We start from the raw sequence: 26,095 nt of genomic DNA on the forward strand, positions 1-26,095 counted from the left end.
TTTGTATTTATTTTCTATTCCATACCTCTCTGTCCCATGTTTTTTCTCTTCAAAATCCATTCCTTAAAAGAAATAAATGTGTTGGAGAAGTGTGCGTTAATAACGATTTGTTCAAATAATCTAGGGTTGAAGATGGCCTATTGTTTGATCTTGGGTAGTTTGGTGGGGGTGATTCCTTGAAGTTTCTGTGGGATATAACAGACTAGCCTATTCAACGCTCTTGAGTTTCATTCTTGCCCATCCTGCTACTGTTATGCATGGAAGAATACTACTCAGAAGTGCATGTTAAGAAATGCATGGCAGAGAAACTACTGAATTAACTCTTATTCCTAATCTGATGCTTTCCTTAAGTGCTCATTTTGTTAAAAGATACTGCTATAGAGTGTTCTGGGCCTTAGGCCTCAAGTGGTGATGAATGTATAGTAGTTCCATGGTTGTAAAATGGAAATAAGCTAATAAGAAAGTTGGGCTCTAGACTAATTTCCCCTCCCCTGCCTTGGCCAAAGTATATTCTAAAGATTAAAGGTGGTCTTAAAAGGGAAATCTTTTGAGGCAGCCCTCCATGTGATTCTAATAAAGTCTGCAGGAATTTAAACTTATAAGCCTGCTGTGCTGTGCTTTAACTAGCTGTGTTCACATGTGAATTGAAGCTTTCACTAAAAGACCCAATTAAAACTGGATAAGTAAACTTCATTAAAGGTTTCCTGCTATCAATTTTAGGAAGACAAATCTTTTCTATGAATAAAAGCGAATATGGCAGACTTGGCTTTTGTAGATAGGAAATATTCCAGAGGCTGAGACAACCCACGCCCATCCTGGGAAGCTGCAAGGAAGGTCCTGGCTTTTAAATTCCCCTTTGTTTTCAGTGTTCACATGAGGTAAGCCTTTTTGTTTTAGACCTTGGATCTGTGAGATACAATTAGGGTGTCTGAGCAGCCAGGCTAATGCTACACAGAGCGGGTGATAGATCTGAATTGACTGATGATTCCATCTTGAGAGCAATATTAGGTCTGTAACATCTTTGGGAGGTTGTTTTTCTTTACCAGAACTTGGGGTCTTAAAAGTTCTAGTGAAGTTGATCAATGTTAGGACTGAGAAAGTTTCAGGGTAGAGGGGCAAACAATTGTTTTACTATTATGGCAATTCAAGTGGGAGAAGTTTTTCCCCTGCTTTCTGCAGGAGAGGAGCAGGAGGTACTGTGGAATGGGACTGAAATTGCAGTCGTTTAGGTTTGTATTTATATGAACAGACTGAGAATGTTCCTGTAATACATCTTTTTTCTACCTCCTTTTCCTCTTTTGTGACCTGGCTATATTTGAAGCCCAACAGGTGTTCGGCTTTCAAAGCTGCATCAATCTTGTCGATTTTAGCTCTACTTCCAGTCTCCAGCTGCCTTCAGGCCACAAACGGCTGGACAATGGGAGTTCTAATTTCATCAGGCCCATATCTATTGCCAGGAAGTGACAGCTTTTAACTTTTCTTTCTTGATTCAGATATGAGAATCACATTGCCACTGAGCGAGGACTGGGTTGATGACCTATGAAGGTTTTTTTACTGCCTGCTCCTTGTTAATTTCAGAGGCGCCAGCTGGCTGAAAACAAAACTTAAAAGTTTTTCTAAGGTTTAGCATTTTATCAATCGTTCTAAGGTGCTGTTCTTTGAGACAGGTGTATATAGAGTGCTGTATCTGGAAGCTTTTCAGTGACAAGGGCACAATCTTGTGAGTGAAGGTCGTGACTCACGTGAAGGGGTAAATGACCCCTTCTGTGCTGGGGCGAGAGGCAACATATCTGAAGACTTTTCAAATAGCCTTGAACTAAGGTCTCTGCAATTCAACTGCCAGCCAACTCACAGGTTGATTTCTGCAATTTCTTACCAACCCTCCCCCACCCCCCAAAAAAACCCTTAAGTTTCATCTGCACTGAAAATATTTATGGTCTCATTTTTTTTTTTATGGTCTCATTTTAACATCAAAGAGTGGACTGTATTAAGGAGACAAGAGCTCTGTCCAGCTCTTCTGAGTACTGGAGGGGGTTTGGCTAGACAAATAGTTATCAAACTTTTTTTTTTGGCTATAAGATCCTGACTTCAAACGTATCCTGACAAAGAAGCTCTCTTTGTAAGACGTGAAATCAGGTACATTTATTCCTTCAACAAGGATTTGTCAAGTTTCCTTCATGACAGGCACTGAGGACACAATAGTGGCTTTTGGTAGAAGAGGACTGAATGAATAATGATGAAAGTGTATTTCTTTCACCTCCCTCAAGAAAAAAATGACAAAACCCATGAAAATTGTAAACTCTTTTAGTGTTTCAGGGCACAATTCTAGTTGTGATCCTTAGCCCTCTAATTTGGGCCTTGGCTTTTGGCCCCAGACTTAGTCCTAGGCTGAAAGATGGACTTGGGTACAGCTAGGAAGTTTTCTGGTTCAAATCATCATTGGGTTCTAATGATTCATTATCCCTCTGGAAGGCAGCACTGGCAGAGAAGCCACAGATACACTTCAAAACTGAGTTTCAGTGCTGGTTTTCCTTAACCACATACTACAGAGCCAAGAAAAATTAGTAGGAGTTAAGCAAAAAGTACAGACTAAATACCTCTGGGAGAAGGCCTGAAGCAGCCCCAAAGGAAAGCTGCAATAAAGTGACAGAAGCTTGTTTCTTTCACTCTGAGACTGGTCATATCAGAACATGAGTCCAAGGCGCATAGCCTTAGGAGGAGATGTTGTGCTGGTCTCACTAACCACATTATCCTTCGGCTCCAGCCTTTTGACAGGATGTGACTGGTTCACACTCCAGGATCTTAAAGGAGTTACAGTTTGAAGCCAGAATGAATGGCTACAATGCCTGATGTTAGATTTTCATAAGTCACCTTCTGAAAACCTGCATCTTCTATCATCTCCTTGAACTCCTCCTAAAACACAAAGAAGGATACAGCAAAAATCGCCTGGATTTCAACTGTAGGGCCTTTGTTGTAAGCTATAGAAGTTTTTTACCTGAGATGGGAACTGTCGGATACTTTCTACAAGGTATTGATAGGACTTCCAATCTCCTGCAATGACCTCTCCCAGGACAGGAATGACCTGGAAGCTATATACATCATAGAGCCTAAACAAAAAGGCAAAAGATTAAGATTAGAACGTGACCATTAATAAGCAAGAAGGTCTAAGCCTGGGATTATAAACTCAAATGCCTATAAGGGTCAAGCAAGTACCTGAAATAAGTGAAGTGGGCCAGGTGCAGAAGCCTAGGGAGTAGTGAGGGTGTGGTGACAGGCACAGTTAGGAAGTACCAGAAAAGTGGAGAAAGGGCAGTTACTACTCAGCCCTGACTATTGCCATGTGGGAATATGGGCTTAACCAGGATTGCCATATACCTGATTTCTCAAGTGAAGCTGGAAATCTAGATTTTTATGTAAAATTTCCTGATTTTAAAATATGGACATCTAAGTCAATTTTTAAAATACCATGAGTCAAACAAAATACATACGTGGGCCCACTTGAGTCTCTGGTTACTGGTTTGAGACCCTTCTGGCCTAGGTGTTGTCATTCAGACCTCAGAGGTGGCACTGTCCCTCAGGGACTCTGGGACACTGAACTATGAGGTTGATGCTTGTAGCTTACTGGCTATTTTCTTTCCACTTTGGGATGGGAAACCCTTGGCTAGATGATGAAAATCAAGCCCTGTTAACAATACCAACCTGGATACGAGCGGATTGTTTACTTGGCTGAACTCCAGACAGAGAAACCGTCCTCCTGGCTTCAGGACCCGATGGGCTTCCTGGAGCGCCTGAGCAAGACAGGAACAACAGAACACACTCGTCAGCAGCCCTCATTCAGCTCTGGGAGGCTGAGGCGGCGTCAGCTTCTATGGGCATTATAAAAGTGATTTCCCACAGATCCCGTGTTCACTCTCAGCTGGGAAGCTGTAACAGCAGAAATAGGCATTCTGCTGCCCGTGACTAGAGAAGGTTACTTGGAGTAATCTAAACTGACTCAGATTGGTACAACGCCCCACAGGCGGCAATTTTTGAATTACTTCTCAAAATCACAATGGATATTCCTTTTTGATCCAGCAATTTTACTTCAAATAATCTATCTTACAGAAATGTTTCTATTGTGGAAACGACATGGGTTATTCATTATGGCACGATTTGAACAGCACCAAGATTAGAAGCATCTTAACCATTAATGAGAGACTGGCTAAATTACGGAATATATACACAAAGGGAATCTATGCAGCTATTAAAAAAAGGAAGAGCCAGTGTTCTTTATGTGCTGACATGCAAAAGTCTGCAGGTATATAGATATATAGATATATAGATTTTTTTTTTTGCGGTACGCGGATCTCTCACTGCTGTGGCCTCTCCCCCCGCGGAGCACAGGCTCCGGACGCGCAGGCTCAGTGGCCATGGCTCACGGGCCCAGCCACTCCGCGGCATGTGGGATCCTCCCGGACCGGAGCGCGAACCCGTGTCCCCTGCATCGGCAGGCGGACTCTCAACCACTGTGCCACCAGGGAAGCCCTGCAGGTATATTTTTAAGGGAAAAAAAAGCAATGGGCAAAATGTTTCATATGCTAATATTTGTATAAAAAAAGAAAGAAAATAAATACACTTAATATGCACAAGACATCTTTGCAAAGCTACATTAAGAAATTGGTGACTGCAGGGGGAAGAGGCACTGAATGGCTGGGACACAAGGTGAAGACTTTTACTGATATATCCGTTTGTGCCTTTTGAACTTTGAATCTACTAAAATTTATTATTTTTTTTAATTTAAAAGGAATAATAAACTGGCTACAGACATAGGACAGGTCATAAAAATGAAGCTAAAGTACACCATAAAGGATGTCCCACCCAAAGCAGGCAACTAGGCAACTGGAGTCCACATTACAGAAATGAAATGGGGTGCCTTGCTTACCATCTTCAAATGTTTGGACAGAATGTTCAAGCAGAAATAAAGAAGAGCTGCATCAGATTAAGAGCTGAACATTTCCCTTCTTCCTACAGAGGAACCATGAATCTAGCTACCTTCTGCCAAAATAGGGTTTGAGTGCCTTTTTCTCTGTCAGCCTTGGAAATCCCTCTGATCTGCAGTGTCAGAGTCAGGTGGCTTCACAAGCAAGAGGAAGCAGATGAAATGAGAGAGCAAGACTGACAGTCTCAAAAATGTAAATACTGGGATTTCTCTGGTGGTCCAGTGGTTAAGAATCCGCCTTCCAATGCAGGGGACGCGGGTTTGATCCCTGGTTGGGGAACTAAGATCCCACATGCCACAGGGCAACTAAGACCACGCACTCTAGAGCCCGCATGCCACAACTAGAGAGAAGCCCGCCGCCGCAACTAAGACCTGATGCGGCCAAATAAATAATTTTTTTTTTTAAGGATGTAAATACCAACCCAAGCAACAAAGGCTTCTGTGGGGATCTGCTCTGTGGTTTTTTTTTCAATTTTGTGGGCAGGAAAATGGGCAATTTAAAGGATTAAGACCTCTAAGCCTGAAACATTCAACTCAGGAGCTGAGCCCAGAGAAGACTCTCTCCCTTTCCTCATTCACCGTGGAGCCACTCCAGGAGAACTAATATCCTGAGTCACGCAAGCGGATGCAGCCATTCATTACCTGATCAATGTGTGTGACATTCCGGATCCCAAAGGCAATGGTGTAAACATCAAATTTGTCATCATCAAAGGGCAGTTCTTCAGCGTCTCCCACTACCCAAGCAAGTCCTGAAAGAGAAAAGCAGTTCTGGCCTCAGTCTGGACAACTGTCTCCTCTGCACCCAGTGAACTGTCAAACCTGAGGAGGGGGTCATGGGAAACCCTGAATTTTCAGTAGGCCAGACAGAACTGTGGGTACCGTGGACACCCTGTTTGCGGCTGGCTTGTGAAGTGGGGACAGTCCTGTGGCAATTAGCCCTTAAACCTGTGGAATCTGAGCTAACTCTGGGTAATTAGTGTCAGAACTGAACTAAATTGTTGGACAGCTGGTTGACATTGGAGAACTGGAGAGCTGCTTGGTGCTGGGCAAACATCACACATGTGGTATCTGAAGTGGTGTCAGAAAATACACACCTGCCTTCTCCAGTGGATTCCTGGCCACCGTCTTCACGGTGTCCTCCAGTCCTGAGAATGTGAAGCTGGCGCCCTTGAAGTTTAGCAGGAAGTCCCCCCAAGGTTCTCAGAGTAGACACTGGTTACTTAGTTATGCCTTACCCTTAAGCAATTTTTATCCAACTAGGTGTTTTGTGTAAAGCACTGTGGTTAAGAGCCCAGGTCCTGGGGTTGCCTGTGTTCTAATTCCAGCTTCCCCATTTATTAGCCATATAATCTTTAATAAACTACTTTGTTTCCTCATCTGTAAAATGGAGTCAATAATAGTACCTACTTCAGACAGTCATTGGAAGTATTCTAAGTATGTAATTTAGTATAATTATATTGGTTCTACTGGAGTCATAGAGAAGCAAAGTGTCTTGACTGCAAATCTGGTCATGAATTCAGAAAACACCCAAGGGAGCTCCCCATCAGGGTAGCTATGTCCTCTGAGGATCCTGATTTGGCTTTAATATTATTCAACTTGCAGTGAATCAGACATAAAGTATGATATAGGGACTTCCCTGGTGGTGTAGTGGTTAAGAATCCGCCTGCCAATGCAGGGGACAAGGTTCGAGCCCTGGTCTGGGAAGATCCCACATGCCACGGAGCCATTAAGCCTGTGAACCACAACTACTGAGCCTGTGCTCTAGAGCCCGTGAACCACAACTACTGAAGCCTGCGTGCCACAACTACTGAAGCCCGTGCGCCTAGAGCCCGTGTTCCACAACAAGAGAAACAACCGCAATGAGAAGCCCGTGCACTGCAATGAAGAGTAGCCGACGCTCACTGCAACTAGAGAAAGCCCGCGCGCAGCAACAAAGACCCAATGCAGCCATAAATAAATAAATACATTTAAAATAAAATAAAACACTTGGCTTCCTTAAATAAATTAAATAAAAGCACTGTCACGTTCGGTGTCTCAATGGAACTTAAAAAAAAAAAGTATGATATAGAAGGAAGGCACTATAGGGGTAGGTAAATGGAAATAACCCTCCTGGAAAGCATGCCAGCAGTATTTAACAAGAGCCTTAGTAATAAGTATATCCTTTGACCCAGCTATTTGAATTTTAGGAGGAGGACATTAATGACATCATCATCAAAGCTACTGCTTACTAAGCCCATGATGGCAGGGTCTGTGTTATCACTTTACATACATTATCTTCTCACATCCTCATACCGACTCTGAGACAGCCGTACTATCATCTTCATGTTTCAGGTGAACAAAATTGAGTATCAGAAAGATTGAAGTACCTTGCCTAAGGTCACACAGATGGATTAGAACTCAGTAAGTTTTATTCCAGAGCCTGTGTTTTTAACAGTTATGGGATAGTACCTCCTACTGTGAGAAGGGTTATTATTTTCTACATTTTATAGATAAGGTAATTGAGATCTAGAGAGCCTGAACACTTGTCCAAATATATTGTCAGTAAAAAGAAAATAATGATGCATGCAAAAATTTACAAATAAGGATGTCACAACATTGTGCTACGTGCAAAAACATCAGAAAAAAATGAAAGATCAACTAGTTACATAAATTGGTTATGCAAATCATAAAACATCCATATGAGAGAATATCATAAAAAATGATTTTAAGGAAATTTTTTTTTTTTTTGGCCGCACCATGCAGCTTGTGGGATATTAGTTCCTTGACCATGGATCGAACCTGAGCCCTCAGCAGTTAGAGTGTGGAGTCCTAATCACTGGACCGCCAGGGAATTCCCAGGAGTTTTTAATAACATGGGAAAATCTCATGATACAATGCTGAATTAAATAAAGCAGGATACTAAATTATATACATAAGATGTTCTCAATTTTATAAAAAGAACATGATTAGGAAAAAGCTAGGAAGGAAATATATTGAGGGTCATCTCTGGATGCTGAAACTCTGGTTAATATTTACTTCTTAATACCTTTTCAAAGTTTTGATTTCTAATATCCAAAATTTTCCCAAATATATCACTTTTATAAACCATCAAATAATCTTTTTAAGGTTCCTGCCCTCCAAGCTTCCATTTTGGGAGGAAGTGCTACATGTAAGGAAAACACATAATAGTACTACACACAAAAATGCCTTTACACATTAATTTTTTAAACTATTAAATCATTTCTAGGATCTTCCTACTTAGTTTCAAATTTTTTTGCATGATATTTTTTGCAAAGGCATTATTATTGGAGATTGATAAAGCAAGGAGGAAAGATAAAACCATACTATGCAGCATGTAATGATTCTATGCAGGTGGATTTCTTGGCTGTTAGGAGAGCCTGAAGGGCAAGCTGTGCTATGGAAGAGATGATTCAAGAGGTGGAACATTACCCATCATTTCCATCTTTGTTCTCCAGTCTTCGTGGCTAAGCACCAGAGAGAAGGGAAACACGTTTCTCAGTAGGAGTAAGAACACGGTGCCTTTGTCTAGAAACACTAGTGATTGTCAGCCTTCTGATCAGTGTTGATGGTTAACAAAAGAGCCCTTCATTTGGGGGGCCAAGTGGGCTGCAGTTCGTCTAGGCAGCTCATTCTGCGGGTGGGAGGAGGAGGAGGAAGCAGAATTGAGCTAAAATAACCATAGACTCTCATGGTGGGGGTGGGGGAGGGGAGAAGTGCTGACATGGACCCAAGGGACTTGGCTTCCTTTGCTGTGCACGGCTGCCTCTCACGGGGGCTGCCTGCAGTGCTCGGCCAGCGTGGAAGAGGGCAGTGCAGCAGCTCTGAAGAGCTGGGTAAACATGCTGCAGCTGCCAGATCAGTACTACTACTGGGGCATAAAACTGGGGGCAAAAGTATTTCAAAATACGAAAACAAACAGAAAGCCAAATGCAAAATGTATATCTTTAAGCTAGAGCAGAAACTGTCTATTTGGAGGCTGCAACAGGTTCCTGGAGATACCCAGGCATTCTCCCATTGGCTGTTGAGAGTACCGTGCTAGGGAAATTTGAGGAGTACCATTTACGGGTGATTCTTCAACTGCATCAGTTGGGCCCTCTGAGAAACCCACGATGAAATAGAGGTAGGAGGGCAAAAGGGTTTTTTTCTTTTTTGGGGGCAGGGGGTGAGAGGAGACACCTGGAAAAAATAAAAAGGAGAGGAAGCAAGGCTGTGTGGGAAAAGCCATTAGACCTACAATGGAATATTACTCAGCCATAAAAAGAAACGAAATTGAGTTATTTGCAGTGAGGTGGATGGACCTAGAGTCTGTCACACAGAGTGAAGTAAGTCAGAAAGAGAAAAACAAATGCCGTATGCTAACGCATGTATTTGGAATCAAAAAAAAAAAAAGGTACTGATGAACCTAGTGGCAGGACAGGAATAAAGACGCAGACGTAGAGAATGGACTTGAGGACACAGCGGGTGAGGGGCGAAGTGAGAGTAGCATTGACATACATATACACAACCAAATGTAAGAGAGATAGCTAGTGGGAAGCAGCAGCATAGCACAGGGAGGTCAGCTCGGTGCTTTGCGATGACCTAGAGGGGTGGGATAGGGAGGGTGGGAGGGAGCCTCAAGAGGGAATATGGGGATGTATGTGTGTATATGGCTGATTCACTTTGTTGTACAATAGAAATTAACACAGTATTGTGAAGCAATTATATTCCAATAAAGATGTATTAAAAAAAAAATAAATAAATCACAACCCCGCCCCCCCCCCCCCGCTCCCCCAAAAAACAAAGCCATTAGACCTGGATGAAGATCTGAGAAAGTCTCAGCCCACCCAGTGGCAGGGGTGGGGTGGAGGTGCTCTGGAGCAAAGACTGCCTGTGAAAAGAGCCCCACGTGGGAAATGTCCAGGCCCCAGGAGCCCCCTGGTTTGAAAGCTGAAGCAGAGCTTAGTTTTGGGAGGGGGATGAAATGGCTCAAGAACAGGGCATGGGGGTCACTGGGGAGCTGCTGGGAATTAAAAGCCAAACTTGTCTCAGTGTCCAAGAGCTGAGATCCAAAGAGTCAGCCCCCATTCCGGATCTGCCATTTAAGTTGTGTTAGCTGAAGCAGATACTTAACCTCTTTGGGTTTGGGTTATCTCCCCTGTCACATGTGGCTGATAATCTAACTCCCTGGGTTGCTGAAATAATGTACATAACAGCACACATGCTGGACGCAGCCACACAAATTATCTTCCACTCCTACCTACCTGTAAGTTTTTGAAACCTGGAAAGAAAGCATTTCAGCATTGTACATATTCCATCTTATTTTATAAACATATAAACATCTCCTCTGGGTCCATTTTCTGCAGGACTTACCAGCTTTGTATCCTCGAGCACGGGCTTTCTGTTTTCCAATCTTTAGCATCTCCTTGTTGATGTCACAGACCATGACATGAGAACCGTCCAAAGAATCCTCCTCATTCTGGTACTTTTTGGCAATTTCTTCCCAGGATAAATTTTGTTGGGCCCTTAATTGCCTCTTCTCCTTTCTCTGATGCTGTGCCTGAACATAATTAAGGAACCGGAATGCAATGTCACCTGTGGGAAGCCAACAGGAGGAAAGATCAAACACAAACAAAAACAAAAACCCAGCATTTCTTAAACCCCAAAGGAGCAACAGAGGTACAGGGGTTGAGGAGTGTATGAAAATTGAATTTTGTACTCATCTCAACAGTAACTATTTTTTTAATTTTAATTTTTATTTATTTATTTTATTTATTTTTGGCTGCGTTGGGTCTTCCTGGCTGTGCGCCGGCTTTCTCTAGTTGCGGTGAACGGGGGCTACTCTTCACTGTGGTGCACAGGCTTCTCATTGCGGTGGCTTCTCTTGTTGCGGAGCACGGGCTCTAGGTGTTCAGGCTTCAGTAGTTGTGGCTAGTGGGCTCTAGAGCGCAGGCTCAGTAGCTGTGGTGCATGGGCTTAGTTGTTCCACGGCACGTGGGACCTTCGGGGACCAGGGCTTGAACCCGTGTCCCCTGCATTGGCAGGCGGATTCTTAACCACTGTGCCACCAGGGAAGCCCAGTAACTTTTTATTTTAACAGTAAATTTCTAACGTCTAAGATTCTTTAAAAAACCTGGACTTCCCTGATGGCTCAGTGGTTAAGAATCCACCTGCCAATGCAGGGGACACGGGTTCAAGCCCTGCTCCAGGATGACTCCACATGCCGCGGAGCAACTAAGCCCGTGCGCCACAGCTACTGAGGCCACGTGGCAGAACTACTGAAGCCCATGCTCCACAACAAGAGAAGCCACCGCAGTGAGAAGCCCGTGCAACACAACGAAGAGTAGCCCCCACTTGCCACAACTAGAGAAAGCCTGTGCACAGCAATGAAGACCCAAAAATAAATAAATAAATTTATTTTATTAATTAATTTATATTAATTTAATTTAAAATAAATTAATTTATTTTATTTATTAATTTATTTATAAATTAATTAATTAATTATTTTTTAAAAACCTCAGGCTTCCCTGGTGGCGCAGTGGTTGGGGGTCCGCCTACTGATGCAGGGGACACGGGTTTGTGCCCCGGTCCAGGAAGATCCCACATGCTGTGGAGCGGCTGGGCCCGTGAGCCATGGCCACTGAGCCTGCGCATCCGGAGCCTGTGCTCCACAACAGGAGAGGCCACAGCAGTGAGAGGCCTGCATACCTCAAAAAAAAAAAAAAACCTTTAAAAAATTGCATATGTAATGCATGGACACATTCTTACTATAAGACTCAATACCTAAACATGTAGAATAAAACATGAAAGTTGCATTCTCTGTCCACACTCTCCAGACATAACAAGTGTTAAGAGCTCAGTGTGCATCCTTCTAGCCTTTTTCTAATAATTTTTATGACAGTAACATAAAGGTACAGTCACAAGCAACAGTTCCCTGCCACACCACTTCCTACTCCCAGTTCAGTTCCCCACAGACCATCCTTCCCAACTCCTTTAGCTGTTTATTCTGTTGGTTACAGCTACTTCTTTACTCACCCCCATCTCTGCTTGCTTTTATCCTCCCAATATATTTTATCACTTTTCATAATTCCTCACAGATACCTTTGTAACCTAAAGTAATAAACTAATCAATATATTTTTTCAATTTTAATTTATTGAAGTATAGTTGATTTACAATGTTTCAGGTGTACAGCAAAGTGGTTCAGTTTTACATATATATACATTTTTTTCTTTTTCATATTCTTTTCCATTATAGGTTATTACAAGATATTGAATACAGTTCCCTGTGCTATACAGTAGGTCCTTGTTGTTTATTTTATATATAGTAGTATACATCTGTTAATCCCAATTCCAAATTTATCCCTCCACCCCAGTATTTTATTTCTTATTCCACCAACTACAGACAGTATCTCTTTTGACTCCCTTCAGCGTTCCATCATATATATATTTTTATTCTGTCAAGCCTGATAACATTTTATTTGTTCTATAGCTATGTCTTCTGTGCTTTGTTGATGGTTTGAGTCTAAAAGCTGAAAATCAAGTGTGTACATTATTGTGACCAGGTAAATATTGTTTGGGCAAAGCCAGTGCTTTCCGGGATCACATTTCCCTTTTTACAATGCGGTTTCCTTGTCTTTGTTTTGTTTTTTTCTTACACTGTAAGAAATATATCCTTAAGTTTTTCCATTTTCTCCATCCAATTCGGTATTCTCTAGTCACTTTCCTATATATTTAAATATAATTATATGTACTCATATAAAACAACTTAAAAACATAAATGGGGATCATATTATATGCATTGTATACAACTTTTCTTTTTCTTCCCACTTAATATGTCCTTGAGGCCATTCCATTGGTATTTCTAGGCTTTCCTCATTCTTTTAAATAGCTACCTAATATTTTATAGTATTGATGTATCTTAATTTAAAGCCATTTCTTTTTTAAAAAAATATATTTATTTATTTTTTGACTGTGTTGGGTCTTCGTTGCTGTGTGTGGGCTTTTCTCTTTAGTTGTGGCGAACGGGGTCTACTCTTCATTGCGGTGCACAGGCTTCTCATTGCGGTGGCTTCTCTTGTTGCGGAGCATGGGCTCTAGGCTCGTGGGCTTCACTAGTTGTGGCACGTAGGCTCAGCAGTTGTGGCTTGCAGGTTCTAGAGCGCAGGCTTAGTAGTTGTGGCGCACAGGCTTAGTTGCTCTGCGGCACGTGGGATCTTCCCAGACCAGGGATCGAACCCGTGCCCCCTGCATTGGCAGGCAGATTCTTAACCACTGCACCACCAGGGAAGTCCCTAAAGCCATTTCTTTATTGAGGTAGAAATAGGTTATTTCCAATTTTTCACTATGACTAAAAATTATGCAGTGAGCATATTTGTAGCTCTACTTTTTCAATGTCTTTTTAAATATATGGGATTACTTTTCAATTGCATTTTCTAAATGGGCAGTTGCCAGCATGTGGTAATGTTACTGGCTGGGGTACATTGGAGATGGAAGCAGCTCTAACTGACCCCCTTCTGTAGCTATCTCTCTGTGCAAGTTTTTGTTTTTGTTTTTGTTTTCAGACTAGATGTCTGGAATTGGAACTGTGGGATCCTAGACTGTAAGCATTTTAGATTTTGATAGATTCTGCTAAACTGTCCTCCACCGTACTGCCCTCTGTGCTTCCTTTTGGGTAGAGGGCCACACCAACAAAGCCACACATAAACATGTTTCAAACATGGACATTATTCTACTGTAATTTATTATTATACATTATCCTATTAGTATAGATTATTACATTATTACATTATATTACACATTGTGACATTTTTCTCTCCAAATGCCTAGTGTGTACCAAATAACAAAGGACCATGCACAAATAAATGAGCTTTTGATATCTGGTATCATAGTAGATTAGGCAGAAAAGTCTGCCTAGAAAGCTTACATAACATGATAAAAGCTCTCCCCCTTTCCCACACCAAAGAAAGAGGGAAAGTGGGATAAAGGTTAAATAGAAGGTAAAACGGTTGTTTAGATGGGGAAATGCCACTAGAGTTAAAAATTGGTCGTTTTACTTTGTAATCCTCTGAATTTTAGAAAAGTGACAGGCACAAAGCTGATATTCTGTGCTTTTGACTGACATTCAGTTAAAAAAGGAAAGAATAAATCTTTCTGAGAAGTGTACTGATTTTCAATTACTATTTTCAGGCTAATGGTAGGTGAGCTAGCTCATTCCAACAAGAGACACTAATTTTTTTAAACTATTTTATTTTTATTTTTTACTTATTTATTTATTTTGGCCACACTGCGAGGCTGCGGGGTCTCAGTTCCCCGACCAGGGATCTAACCTGTGCCCCCTGCAGCGGAAGTGCAGAGTCTTAACCACTGGACCGCCAGGGAAGTCCCAAGAGACACTAATTTTTATAGAAGGAGCTTAGTGGTACCCCAGGATACAGAACTGTATGTTACCTGTGCCTCCAGCAACATCCAGCAGCTGGGTCCCCGGAAACGGGCGCATCTTCCAGAGCAGCAAATCCTTCCAAATACGGTGGATACCAAGACTCATCATATCATTCATCACATCATACTTCTTGGCCACACTTTCAAACACCTGATAGACTTGAGAGAAATACAACATGATTGGACTATTCATAAGATTAACCTGGAAAAGTCCTAAATGAAAGAGGAGAAAGCTTCCCCCCCATGAAATTAACTGTCTGCAAGGTGGAGCCAAGTCATAATGCTTGATGCCCAAATCTTCACCTTAACATTACCCCTTCTAAAAAAGGCTTAAATTACATCATGTAAGAAAGAAGTCAACCTCTTTTATGTTATCTTAGTTAGCTTTACCTAGGGCCATTACCTTGTAATAATGTCATGCACATATTTAAGTACTAAATAGGTTTCTGTTTTTCTTTTTCTTTTTTTTTTTTTGCCACACGTCTTGGCTTGCAGGATCTTAGTTCCCTGACCAGAGATAGAACCTGCGCCCTCAGCAGTGAAAGCGCTGTGTCCTAACCACTGGACCGTCAGGGAATTCCCCAGTTTCTGTTTCTTAGAGGAAGGGGCAGGGAGGGGGTTGGAATGTTTCTAATATTATTATAATAAAAGACAACAAAATCCTTTAGGAAGACACGACAAATGGATGGGAAGACCTCAGCTCATCTCTGCCAGCATCACTGAGAAAAACCTCATGTACAATTTGGTGGGCAGATGGATGGCAGGATGTGAATCAGGGCCAGGTCACACTGTAGAGGGTCCTCATGACCCAACATAGGATTAAGGCAGAATGTGGAATCTGGGCTAGCTGAAGAGTTAAGGAATTTATTATCCAATACACTTTAAAGTACAGGCTACATTTAACTTCTTTGCATCTCAATTTCTGCCCATGAGATGAGAATATCAGCGCCAGCCCCCTACCTGCCTGCCGTAAGGCTGAATTAGGTAATGAAGGGGAGACACGTTGAGTTCCTCAGATAAAATGTGCTGCTTAGACCCAAAATATTACTGTCCTCTGCTGAATCAGCAGACTATAGAGCCCCCTCCTTTAACTCAATCTTGAATGTCTATTCTCAACCTTGGGATCCTATAAGCTTGCTCTTTGCTTTTGAACATCTTTTGGGGTACTTAGAGGGACACTAAGGCTCAACCCACTAAGTATAAGCCCTTCTTGCTTTATATGGTTCTAATATACAAGAATTTCAGTTACTGTGGTTTAGTTCAATAATGCCAGTCCTCTAGCAACATCATTCAAATCCAGTGGTATATTAACTGTGACTAATTACATAAAGTACACATTTTGCTAGTAGTTCTTCAGTCCACAAATCATACATAAATAACAGATATGCATCATGATCAGAAGCCAACAATGTCACTTCTCTTACAGTTTGTAGCTGGTTGGTCACTATACATCAGTTATTCAGTTCACATGCAGACAGCAAAGCATGTAGTTGTGTTATCTTCTCATCTCAGCTGTAAATCTCTGGGGCATTTTACAAAACTAGATAACTGAAAGAGGAAACTGGCCAATGGAAATGAAAGTGCAACAAAATAATGAAAAGTGATAAACCCTGGAAGTGAAATTTGAATACATCAGTGGAGTTACAGGAGAAACATGACCATGGGAATGTTGATACTGCTGCCCCTCTAGAGGTTTTAGATATGCAGCCAGAGGAACTTTGGGAAAATGAACTTATGGATGTAAATGAGAATGTGGTTGTGATGAAAAGGTTGAAGATGTCCCAGAGGAAATGATGCCAGCAAAAAATTTCACATTAAAGGAATTCTTGGAGATATTTCATGACATTGAAAGTGAAAGGATAAAATGTTAGAAGCTGACTGAACCTTAGAAACACGTCTGACCGTTTGCTGAGGCATGGAGAAGGTGCTCACTCCCTACTGTAAATTATATGACAAAAAGGATGCAAACACTGTTTAAACTACTCGTGGTAAATTTTTTACAAAGGACTAAAACAACTTAATTCTCAATCTTTCTAATTTTTTGTTAGATTTTAATTTAATTTTAAACAATTAAAAATTCTAATTGTATTAATTAAATCTAATTTTAAATGACAGTGTGCTAAATAAATATCAACTTTACTATTTTTTCATTTCCTTATATATTTATAACTGACATTAAGAGAGTTTTTTATGTTTGATAATTTTTAAAGGTTCTGGAACAATCGCAATTTTCCCCATTGATCTTTAAGATCATTGTCATGATTTCAGCTTGCATGGACATTTTTACTGTCCTGCATCATTGTGCAAAGATTGCCTGTACTTCAATCTCGGGTCCCAATCTGGAAGTCATATTTAGCTTAGTGGGTAACTCTTCCCCCCGTCATTGTGTGAAATGTTGTTTATACATTGTAAAGCACAATACAGAGGTTAAGCATTATTATTATTTTGGAAGCAACCCATGTGTATTCAAATTCCAGCTATGCCACTTATCAGCAGTTTATTCATCTATACAAACAGGATAAGAGTTCCTACCTCATACGCTTGTATTTATAAGAATTAATGTAAAATATTTTTAAAAGGTTTCAGGGCCTCAATAAAAGTTTGCTATCGTTTTACTTGGCTCCATTTATTTCACTCCACAATCAGTTATCAAGCTCCCAATGTGCATCAGGTGCTGAGGATACAGACGTGAATGAGCCACCATCCTAGCTTTCTGGGGATTCACAGTGAAATAAATGTTAATTTAAATTCAGTATTCAAAGAGTTACAAGGGCTTCCCTGGTGGCGCAGTGGTTGAGAGTCTGCCTGCCAATGCAGGGGACACGGGTTCGTGCCCCGGTCCAGGAAGATCCCACATACCGCGGAGCGGCTGGGCCCGTGGGCCATGGCCGCTGAGCTTGCGCGTCCAGAGCCTGTGCTCCGCAACGGGAGAGGCCACAACAGTGAGAGGCCCGCGTAGCGCAAAAAACAAAATAAAACAATCAGAGTTACAGTAGAGCTATGTATAATATTTAGTTAAGATTCAGGTGAGAGGTAATACAACGTGCTAGTCTATAAGAGGATGGAAATTCAGTTGTAGGCTCTTTCTCTTATTTCCTGGGTGAACATAGGCCAAGTTAAGGAACCTCTCAGAGTCTCACCTTATCCATCTGTAATATGGGCATAATACCTTCCCCATTACAAATGGTACAGTTGGAGTTTTAAAAAAGTTCTTTTCCTTTCCCATGCTTATGGTGAACACAAAAAACTGCTCAAAAATATCTAACATTTACTGAGCAATTATGAAGTGCCTGGCATTATTCAAAATTCTTCAGTGTATGAAGTAATCTAATCTTCACAAGAACTCTATGAAAAAAGTTACTATTATTCCTATCGGGCAAATTTGGAAGCTGAGGCACACAGAAAATAGTTTCCTTCTTTCTTTGTATAAAAGATGGCCTATCCCTTTAGCAAGAGATTAAGAACTTGGGCTCTGTAGTTGGGCCAAACTGGGTTGGAATACTAGTTCCACCACTCACTAGCTGTATTAAACTGGGCAAGTTTTTGCTTAAGCTTTAAGCCTCAATTTCCTCTTACGTAACATGGAATAGCAATATTCATCATCGGGAAGTTGAAATGAGATTGTAAACAAGGTCTGCACACTGCCTGGCACATCATAAACGCTCAACTGATGGGGTTTTGTGATAATTACTTAAAAAGAGGTAGCGTCTCAGTTTGGCAGCGTTAGGCTGGGGCTACTTCTTGGAGGTCAGGACTGCAGAAGATAAAGAAGATAATGCATCAGAGCCGACAGGACGTTAAATCAACCCTTAATATGGGCGGAAGAAATTAGATCGCAGACGGTCAGATTTCCCCCCCTCCACCCTCTCACCCTTTTCACCTTTGCCCCCCTTCTCCTCTTCCGACACAGTCTCAAACCCGAAGTGCGTTTCGGTTGCCCGCTTCTCTTGGGACAAGGGCCGCGCACCCAGCGGGCCCCTGGGCCAGGAGCTACGAAGCCCGGGAAGCCTGCAGCCCAGCAACACCCGCGACGACCCACGGCAGCAGAAGCTCCATAAAACCCAGCTCCTGGGGGCCGCCATCTTGACAGTCGCGTGACCGCCGCCAGGCAGGATGTCGCGTTGCCTCACTAGATGGCTGACGGCGGCCGGCCAGAGACATTATTAGCTGAAGGCGTCCTGAAACCTGATATTAAGGAGTTCTGCAGGATCCCTGGGATTCTGAGGCTATTTAGTCTTTGAATACCCGAAATCCCTTTCTCTTTCTCTCTCCAAATTGAATATAGAATTCACCAGGAATGAGCGGACCCTAGGGAGAACCCCCAATCACTTCTCAGAGGGCACGTCTCTGCATCTTGCCAACCTGTACTACTAACTTCCAAGATATTGAGTAACTCTTGTTTTCTGGTGCAGAAGAGGGCAAACGGAGGTACAGTGTGGTAAAAGGCTAATATTACGGGTAAAATTCTCGCAATCCTTGGCGTGCATAAAGAATCACTTGGCATGATCTTAAAGTGCACATTTCCGGGCCCCAAATACCAGAGATTTTGGATCAGTAAATCTGATATGGATACTGAGAATCTATTTGACCAAACTTCTCTGGTGATTTCTATGAGAGGGATTGGCAGACCAGTCTTGAGAAACATATGCTAGACTACTCTGAATAATAAACATTGGAAAGATTGTTCGTTGGTCTTTCCATTTTATGGACCTAGGAAGTTCATAGATGGGAAGGAAAGCTCTGGCATCTATTTAGTAAGTCGCCAGAAAACACCACTCAGCCTCCCTCTCCTGCTATCACAAAGCTACATTTCTAGCTCCAACTGGTATAGAATGAGTGCTTTCCTTCAACCCCAGATTTTCCCATTCTTTTCTATGGTAAGTGTAACATAGAGCATCTTGCGCAAAAGAGGATGGAGGTGGTGAGTTTTATTTGGATTTCTGTATGTTTCTGCTTTAATTTTCTTTAAAGTATGTTTCCTGTAAATGTTTCACAAGGAGAAAGTGCCAAGGACCCTAAGAAACTACTTTGAAAAGGAAAAATCTCTTCTTGGCTTAATGTAGCCTGACAGATGGACACCTACTGCTTTATTTTGGAAGAACTACACTGGGATTTCTCTCTTTCCCTCTCTTTTAAGAGAGATAGAAGAAAGGAATGATTCACCCATGTAATCAGAGTTCTCACATCTTTGTTAAAGGAAATAAAAAATCATCCAGGAATCTTAGTGTATCTTCCACGTCTATTCATATTTAAGAATGGACTTAAGGATTTTCTAGACTTAATTTGATGCATGATGTAGCCATTCTCTCATTTCAATATGATTTGTGGTGGGAAAAAAGCTGGAAAAGGGAAAACAAGATAAGGACTGGTGGAGGGCATTTAAGGAAATTTAAAAAATGAGATTAGGGCTTCCCTGTGGCGCAGTGGTTGAGTCCGCCTGCCAATGCAGGGGACGTGGGTTCGAGCCCTGGTCCCGGAAGATCCCACGTGCCACGGAGCAACTCAGCCCGTGTGCCACAACTACTGAGCCTGCACTCTAGAGCCCGCAAGCCACAACTACTGAAGCCTGCATGCCTAGAGCCCAAGCTCTGCAACAAGAGAAGCCACCACAATGAGAAGCCTGCGCACTGCAATGAAGAGTAGCCCCCCACTCGCCGCAACTAGAGAAAGCCTGCGTGCAGCAACGAAGACCCAACACAGCCAATAAATAAATAAATAATAAATAAATAAATGAAAAAATGAGATTAGTATCTAATTTCCTTTATCCCAGTTAAAACTGTTAACTGCAAGATGGATTGACTTGTATATACTTATTAATGTTTTGTATAACGTGATGATTAATAAGGAACCCAAAAGGGCCTAATTAGGGGAAGTCTAGGATTTTGTCTATTTGTTTATTTGTTCATCTATGACTGCTGATATTCTGCTCATCCTTCTATGCTCAGCTCAAGTAACACCACCTCTGGGGAAGCCCTCCTCTACCCCTCCTAAATTTTTGTATGTCTCTCCTTGAGGCCTCTGCTCTGGTCTGCATTTTGTGTCAACTTTATTATAGTCCTTATCACATTCTTGCATTAATGTATTTTGGAATTCTTTGGGCTGAGCACAGTGCCTGGCATATAATAGGTTTCTAACTAGATAAGGTTAGCTTTATTTATTGTTATATTTATAATAATTATTTATCTTTTTCACAGTGTTTTTCTGTGATCCTTCAAATCTTGAACTGCTACGGTTGGAACGAATCATTTATAATTTTCCAAAGTACAGATGGGTGTCATATGATTTCTAAAATACATATGTGATTTTCTAAGTCTCAGTGTCCATATCTGTAAAATGGAGAGCTGCTTATCTTACAGGTAGTTGAGAATGTCACTTATTAGCTTTGTGATCATGGCAAATGATCTAAGCTTTTTGAGCCCGTTTCCTTGTCTTTAAATTTGAATTATTGTGAGGATAGATGTGATACTCCATAAAAACTGCACAGAGCAGTGTCTGCTAATGATAAGCACTCAATGATAACTATTATTATTAACACTGACATGAAATATTAACAATGATTTATATTAATAAATGACAATGAAATGAAGTAATTGCATGAGGAAGTGCTGTAGAGTGACACTAAATGTAAAGTATTGTCATTATTATCATTATTAGGAGATTGAGTAAGAGCCATAAATAAATTGATATTAATACTAGAATAAGAACTATAACTTACAATGAGTCAATAAAGGAATTCCACAGGTATTCCAACGTTTGGATGCATTATGAGTGGTATATATTATTATTAGTGTACTAAGACCAAAACCTGTACTGCAAGTCCCATCATCCTGTAAGATCTGTCACACATTGAGGAGGAAAACAAAGGAAAAAAAACAAAAAACAAACAAACAAAAACCCATTGGACCCGGATGTAGGCATAAAACTACATTTCCCAGCGTGCTTCACACTCACATCTCCACTATATATAGTTCATCCGGGTTCTTCGAGATGCTGTTTGGCGACTCGTCGCCATTCCCGGAGCAGCTCGGCCTCGGCCCAGAGGCGAGTGTCGGTCTCTGTGTCGGAGACACTTGTCCCCGACACCAAGACAGCAAGCCCTCTCCCTTGCCCCGCGGCGGGAGAGCGTGTCCGGCCGGCCGGCGGGGCTCGCGCACCCTCCCTCGCCTCCCCTTTCCCTGCAGCCTCCGCCCCGCCAGGCCCGGCCCGGACCTCCGAGCCCCGGCCTCCTCCTCCTTCTCGGTCACCGCCGCCGCCGCCGGGCTCAAGAGCCCCGCCCGCCGCTTCTCCTTCCAGTTTGAGAAGCCGAGGAAGGAAACAGGGAAAAATGTCGCCATGAAGGCCGAGAACCGCTGCCGCCGCCGACCCCCGCCGGCCCCGAACGCCATGAGCCTGGGTCTCCGCCGCGCCCGCTCCGCTCCGACTGCCGCCGCCGCCGCCAAGGCCCCCTTTGATGCCGCAGAGCTCCCCCAGCGCCGCCGCCACCGCCTCCGACATGGACAAGAACAGCGGCTCCAGCAGCTCCTCCGCCTCTTCGGGCAGCAGCAAAGGGCAACAGCCCACCCGCTCCGCCTCTGCAGGGCCGGCCGGCGAGTCTAAACCCAAGAGCGGTAAGGGCGGGCTCCTGTGGCGGGGGGCGACTGCTCCTAATGCTGGGGAGGATCCTCGCTCGTGTGCCAGCTGGGTCACCCAGGGACAAGCTTCGCTTTCTACTATTCATATCTTTCTCTTTCCCATGGCTCCCATTACTTCTAGTTAACACTTAATGAGAACTGTACTGCGTGGTTTTAGTACATCCTTGCATTAAAGCTCGAAATAGCTCGGTGAAGTAGATGCTATTCTTATCCCCATTTTGCGGATGAGGAAATTGAGGCTCAGAAAAGGTGAGGTCACCAGCTAGTATGTGTAGTAGGCCTGAAGACCTGGTTTGTCTGACGCACCAGCGTACGCTCCTAAAACCACTAAGTTCATTTACTCTTAATGTTGAATTAGAATTGGGTAGTGTTCAAGTTTAAACGGGAGGGTGGGGCCCAGAGATTTGTTAAACTCAAATCTCATGTTGAATGACCTGGTCCCAGATCTCCCCAGATGAAGAGGACTCATCTTTGAATGGCTTTGTTTAGTGTGGAGTAGTGGTTAAGAGACCAGCCTCTGGATTCAGTCTTTTTAGGTTTGCCAGACCTTGAGTGAGTGTCTCAGTTTCCTTACCTGTAAAGGTGGAGAAAATAAATTAACTGAGGAAACAAATGAACTAATGCTTAGGAGAGTACCTGACACCTGTTATGCACCAAATGCACAACATGTCTATTTCCTTGTTAGACTAGGATGGTGTCATCTTATGGGGAAGATTTTGTCATTTCTGTAGTCATGCCTCTCAACATTAAATATGACCATCATGATGATAATAGCTACTATTTATTGAGGGCTTACCATGTGCCAGGTACTGGGCTAGGCTTTTACCTCTTTTTTCAATACTCCAGTCACCTGTCCGGCAGGGTGGAATTGTTCACATCTAAAGAAGGAAAAAGGTGAGAAGCCAGGAGATCTGGAGTTGAATGTCTTCATCTTACTTCAGAGCTCTGCTCTTGTATTTTGATTAAATTAGCAGTAATAGGAAATGTTTTCAGTGGGAATAGTGGGGATGTGTGGCAGAGAGGGGAACATTTGGAGTCCCCAGATGTGGAGCTCCAGTTGTTTAAAACTTCCAAGATTAAGAAAACTGCAAGGCTGACTTAAAAACCAGAAAAACAACTGTAAGGCTGAGTTGAGTTCAGAGTTTTTCTGCTCTATATAGCAAACTTGTTTACCTGGTACGTCAAGGTCTTCTAGAGCTTGCTTTTGGAACTCAGGTGGAGACCAGTTGTCTTGATAAGAATGAATGCTTTAAACATCTAAGCAGGGATAAGTGTAGACTCTCAGGCCATGTCAGGCAGTATTATGTAGACTAATTTTGGGGTTTTGCACATGTGTAGGTTTATCGGAGATCTCCCCTAGAGATAGAGGTTTGCCAGTCCTCTTGGCCAGAGTTGGAACTAGTTTAGAACAGTCTTCATATTTTTCAGTACAGCTGGTAAATAACTTTTGCATTCTATTCCTAGATGTTAAAGATTCTGGTTCTCCAGCTATCTTAATTCTCAACTAATTTTTCTGGGGCTCCTGTTTAAGCCACTAACTTACAGTCATGAATCAGTTGCAGTAAATGCCTTAAGTTGATTTATTATTTAGTGAAGCAGTAGGTGAAAGTTTGCCCCAACTCAAACAAAATAATACAGCAACAAATCTGAGGTATGTAAGGCATTTAACTTGTATTGTCCTGACTTTGAATATGTTGATTAGTGGAACTAACTCTCATTACCCGACAGGATGATGCAGAATTCTATTGTGGTTTGACCAAAGTAAATATTTGTCAGTGTTAACATTTCAGTCAGACTTGTATAGAGTAAGTATTAATTGCTGGGTTCATTCTGACTTAAGTGAATTTTTTTTTTTTTAAACAGCTACATAAAGGGACTTCCCTGATGGTCCAGTGGTTAAGACTCCACGCTTCCACTGCAGGGGGCACGGGTTCCATCCCTGGTAGGGGAACTAAGATCCCGCATGCCATGCGGCATGGCAAAAAAAAAAAAAAAAAAAAAACCCATAAAATACTCTTTTTTTTTGGCCGCTGCTGCCATGGGGCATGTGGGTTCCTTAGTTCCCCAACCAGGGATGGAACCCGTGCCCTCTGCAGTGGAAGCATGGAGTCTTAACCACTGGGCTGCCACGGACGTTCCCCTTCCCCCCCAAACAAAAACCCCATGAAAGACTTCTAAAACACTATTCACCTTATCAATTGAAAGCTTCTGAGGAAGGAAGTAAAAATTCACGGAAAGGACTTTTTTGCTGGGCTTTATGAAATACACAGGTGTGCCCTCTGGTAGCATTAGTTTTTGTTTAATGTGTTTGTAGGAGAGCTTGAATATGTTTGCTATTGCTATTGCCTACTTTTCTGGCTGATGCTATGTATATTCCCTTAGCAAAAAGGAAGGATAGGCCTGTAGCTAAATAGAGTTCATCATCAACCATAATCACCTGTTTGCATTTAGGAACAAATTCAGAGACAGTAAATAGAGATTAAAAATGGCTTAGGAAACTAGATATTGGCTAAGGTTGAGCTGAAAGGTAGCATATACTGCCTTAAGAACATTACAACTAAGACTAATGCTACCATAGCAGATATTGTTCAGGATCTCTTACACAGTGACTTCTACTTCTAGATGGCTGCTCTAACAAAAGAGTAGGTTGAAATTTTGCATAATTCCATAAAAAGATTTCTGTAGGATTTCAGAAGCTGACTCAACACTTGATGTACTTGATTCAGCTGGAAATTGTTGAAGGGACCTCTTGAGTTTCATGGTACTGAGTTGAAGGAAGAACAGGAAAGGTGAGGTGAAAAGACATGACTTACAACTTGTCTGTCTTTTGTTAAAGTAACAAGAACAAGAGTTTTTCAGTTTTTAAATATTTAATTCCCTTTTCCACTCTTCTTTTCCTACCTCACATGAGAAAAAAATCTTTGGTTTCTAATTCTGTAAACCATGTGTGTAATAAATGGTCATTTGCTTCCTAGTTACATGATAAATATACTTAAGTCTTTGTTCCTGCGACTGGCTTAGGTTTGCCCTTCATGCACACAGGAAATAAGTACATTTGGCTAACAGGATTTACTTGATCTTTCTGGCCAGATTGGCATACCACAGTTTCTTTGCCTTGGCTAATTGCTTCAAACATTTGCATAATACTCCTTTTCTTGGATCTATTCCTACAGTTTTGTTCCAGTAGTGCTAAGATGTAGTTCTAAGAACGTTCAACAGTAAATATCCCAGGAATGTAGCCCAGAGGAGAGAGGTGGTTTAGAGTTCGGGGAAAGTTGTTTCGAAAGAGCAAAGAGGGACTTCCGTGGTGGCACAGTGGTTAAGAATCCGCCTGCCAGTGCAGGGGACACAGGTTCCATCCCTGGTCCGGGAAGATCCCACATGCCGCGGAGCAGCTAAGCCCGTGTGCCACAGCTCCTGAGCCTGCGTTCTAGAGCCTGTGAGCTACAACTGCTGAGCCCACATGCTGCAACTGCTGAAGCCTATGCGCCTAGAGCCCATGCTCCACAACAAGAGAAGCCACTGCAACTAGAGAAAGCCTGCGCACAGCAACAAAGACCCAACACAGCCAATAAATAAATACAAATAAATATTTAAAAAAACAAACAGTAAACTGATTTAAAAAAAAAAAGAGCAAGGAAAGTAAAAAGAGGCAAGAGAGAGACCTGGCTGTTTTGGGGCAAACAATGGACCCTGGCCCGGAACCAGTCTCTTGCCCCATCCTTCTGGGTGGGGGATGGTACTGCCATGGAGGTTAAAGGAAGGTCAGGTATTATGAAGCAGTTATTTTGAGGTTGGTGGTATGAAGCACTGTCCTGACACTCTTCCTCTTATATTCCGGTACCAGAAGCCAGGTTACTAGGGGTAATCTGCTCTGAAGAAAGCCTCTGAGCTGTAAATGGACCTGGAGGTTTTGATGGCTTTGAAAATTGAGGTGACTTAAAGCCTTCAATAAACACCATTTAGGGAAGTTAAAAGAATTTCCAGGCTGGTTGGCTTGAGTCCTTGGTTTCTATGGCTTTTTGAAAGTCTAATAGGTGCTCTTGATAGGAATTTTAGATTTATTAATAAT

The 26,095-nt window shown here is 42.2% G+C and overlaps 2 protein-coding genes across 6 annotated transcripts in view; one reads left to right on the forward strand and one right to left on the reverse strand.

Moving 5' to 3' along the window:
* Nucleotides 1–18,494, reverse strand: COQ5 (coenzyme Q5, methyltransferase). 4 transcript variants are annotated; one of them, XM_073790191.1, is made up of 9 exons: nucleotides 18,273–18,494; nucleotides 14,402–14,551; nucleotides 10,328–10,549; nucleotides 9,035–9,154; nucleotides 5,621–5,727; nucleotides 4,354–4,524; nucleotides 3,700–3,788; nucleotides 2,996–3,107; nucleotides 1–2,913 (listed from the first exon to the last, which is right to left on the reverse strand). In XM_073790191.1, the coding sequence occupies exons 1-9, from the start codon at nucleotides 18,472–18,474 to the stop codon at nucleotides 2,812–2,814; spliced, it is 1,275 nt and encodes a 424-aa protein (XP_073646292.1). In that variant the 5' UTR covers nucleotides 18,475–18,494; the 3' UTR covers nucleotides 1–2,811. The 4 variants fall into 4 exon arrangements, with proteins under 4 accessions (XP_073646292.1, XP_073646293.1, XP_033692939.1 ...); XM_073790192.1 differs by lacking the exon at nucleotides 9,035–9,154 and having other exon boundaries at nucleotides 18,273–18,492; XM_033837048.2 differs by lacking the exon at nucleotides 4,354–4,524 and having other exon boundaries at nucleotides 18,273–18,492.
* A 3,219-nt stretch (nucleotides 18,495–21,713) lies between these two features.
* The window catches only part of RNF10 (ring finger protein 10), a 31,148-nt gene continuing 26,766 nt past the window's right edge, over nucleotides 21,714–26,095 (forward strand). The window contains exon 1 of one of the 2 annotated variants that reach the window (XM_019950308.3): nucleotides 21,714–21,999. In XM_019950308.3, coding sequence (XP_019805867.1) covers nucleotides 21,843–21,999 — 157 coding nt within the window. In that variant the 5' untranslated portion in view covers nucleotides 21,714–21,842. The remainder of the gene's footprint in view (nucleotides 22,000–26,095) is intronic. The other variant, XM_019950306.3, reaches the window with a different exon arrangement.

Source organism: Tursiops truncatus, chromosome 13 (genome assembly GCF_011762595.2).
Source record: "Tursiops truncatus isolate mTurTru1 chromosome 13, mTurTru1.mat.Y, whole genome shotgun sequence".
In the NCBI taxonomy this organism is placed as follows: Eukaryota; Metazoa; Chordata; class Mammalia; order Artiodactyla; family Delphinidae; genus Tursiops; species Tursiops truncatus.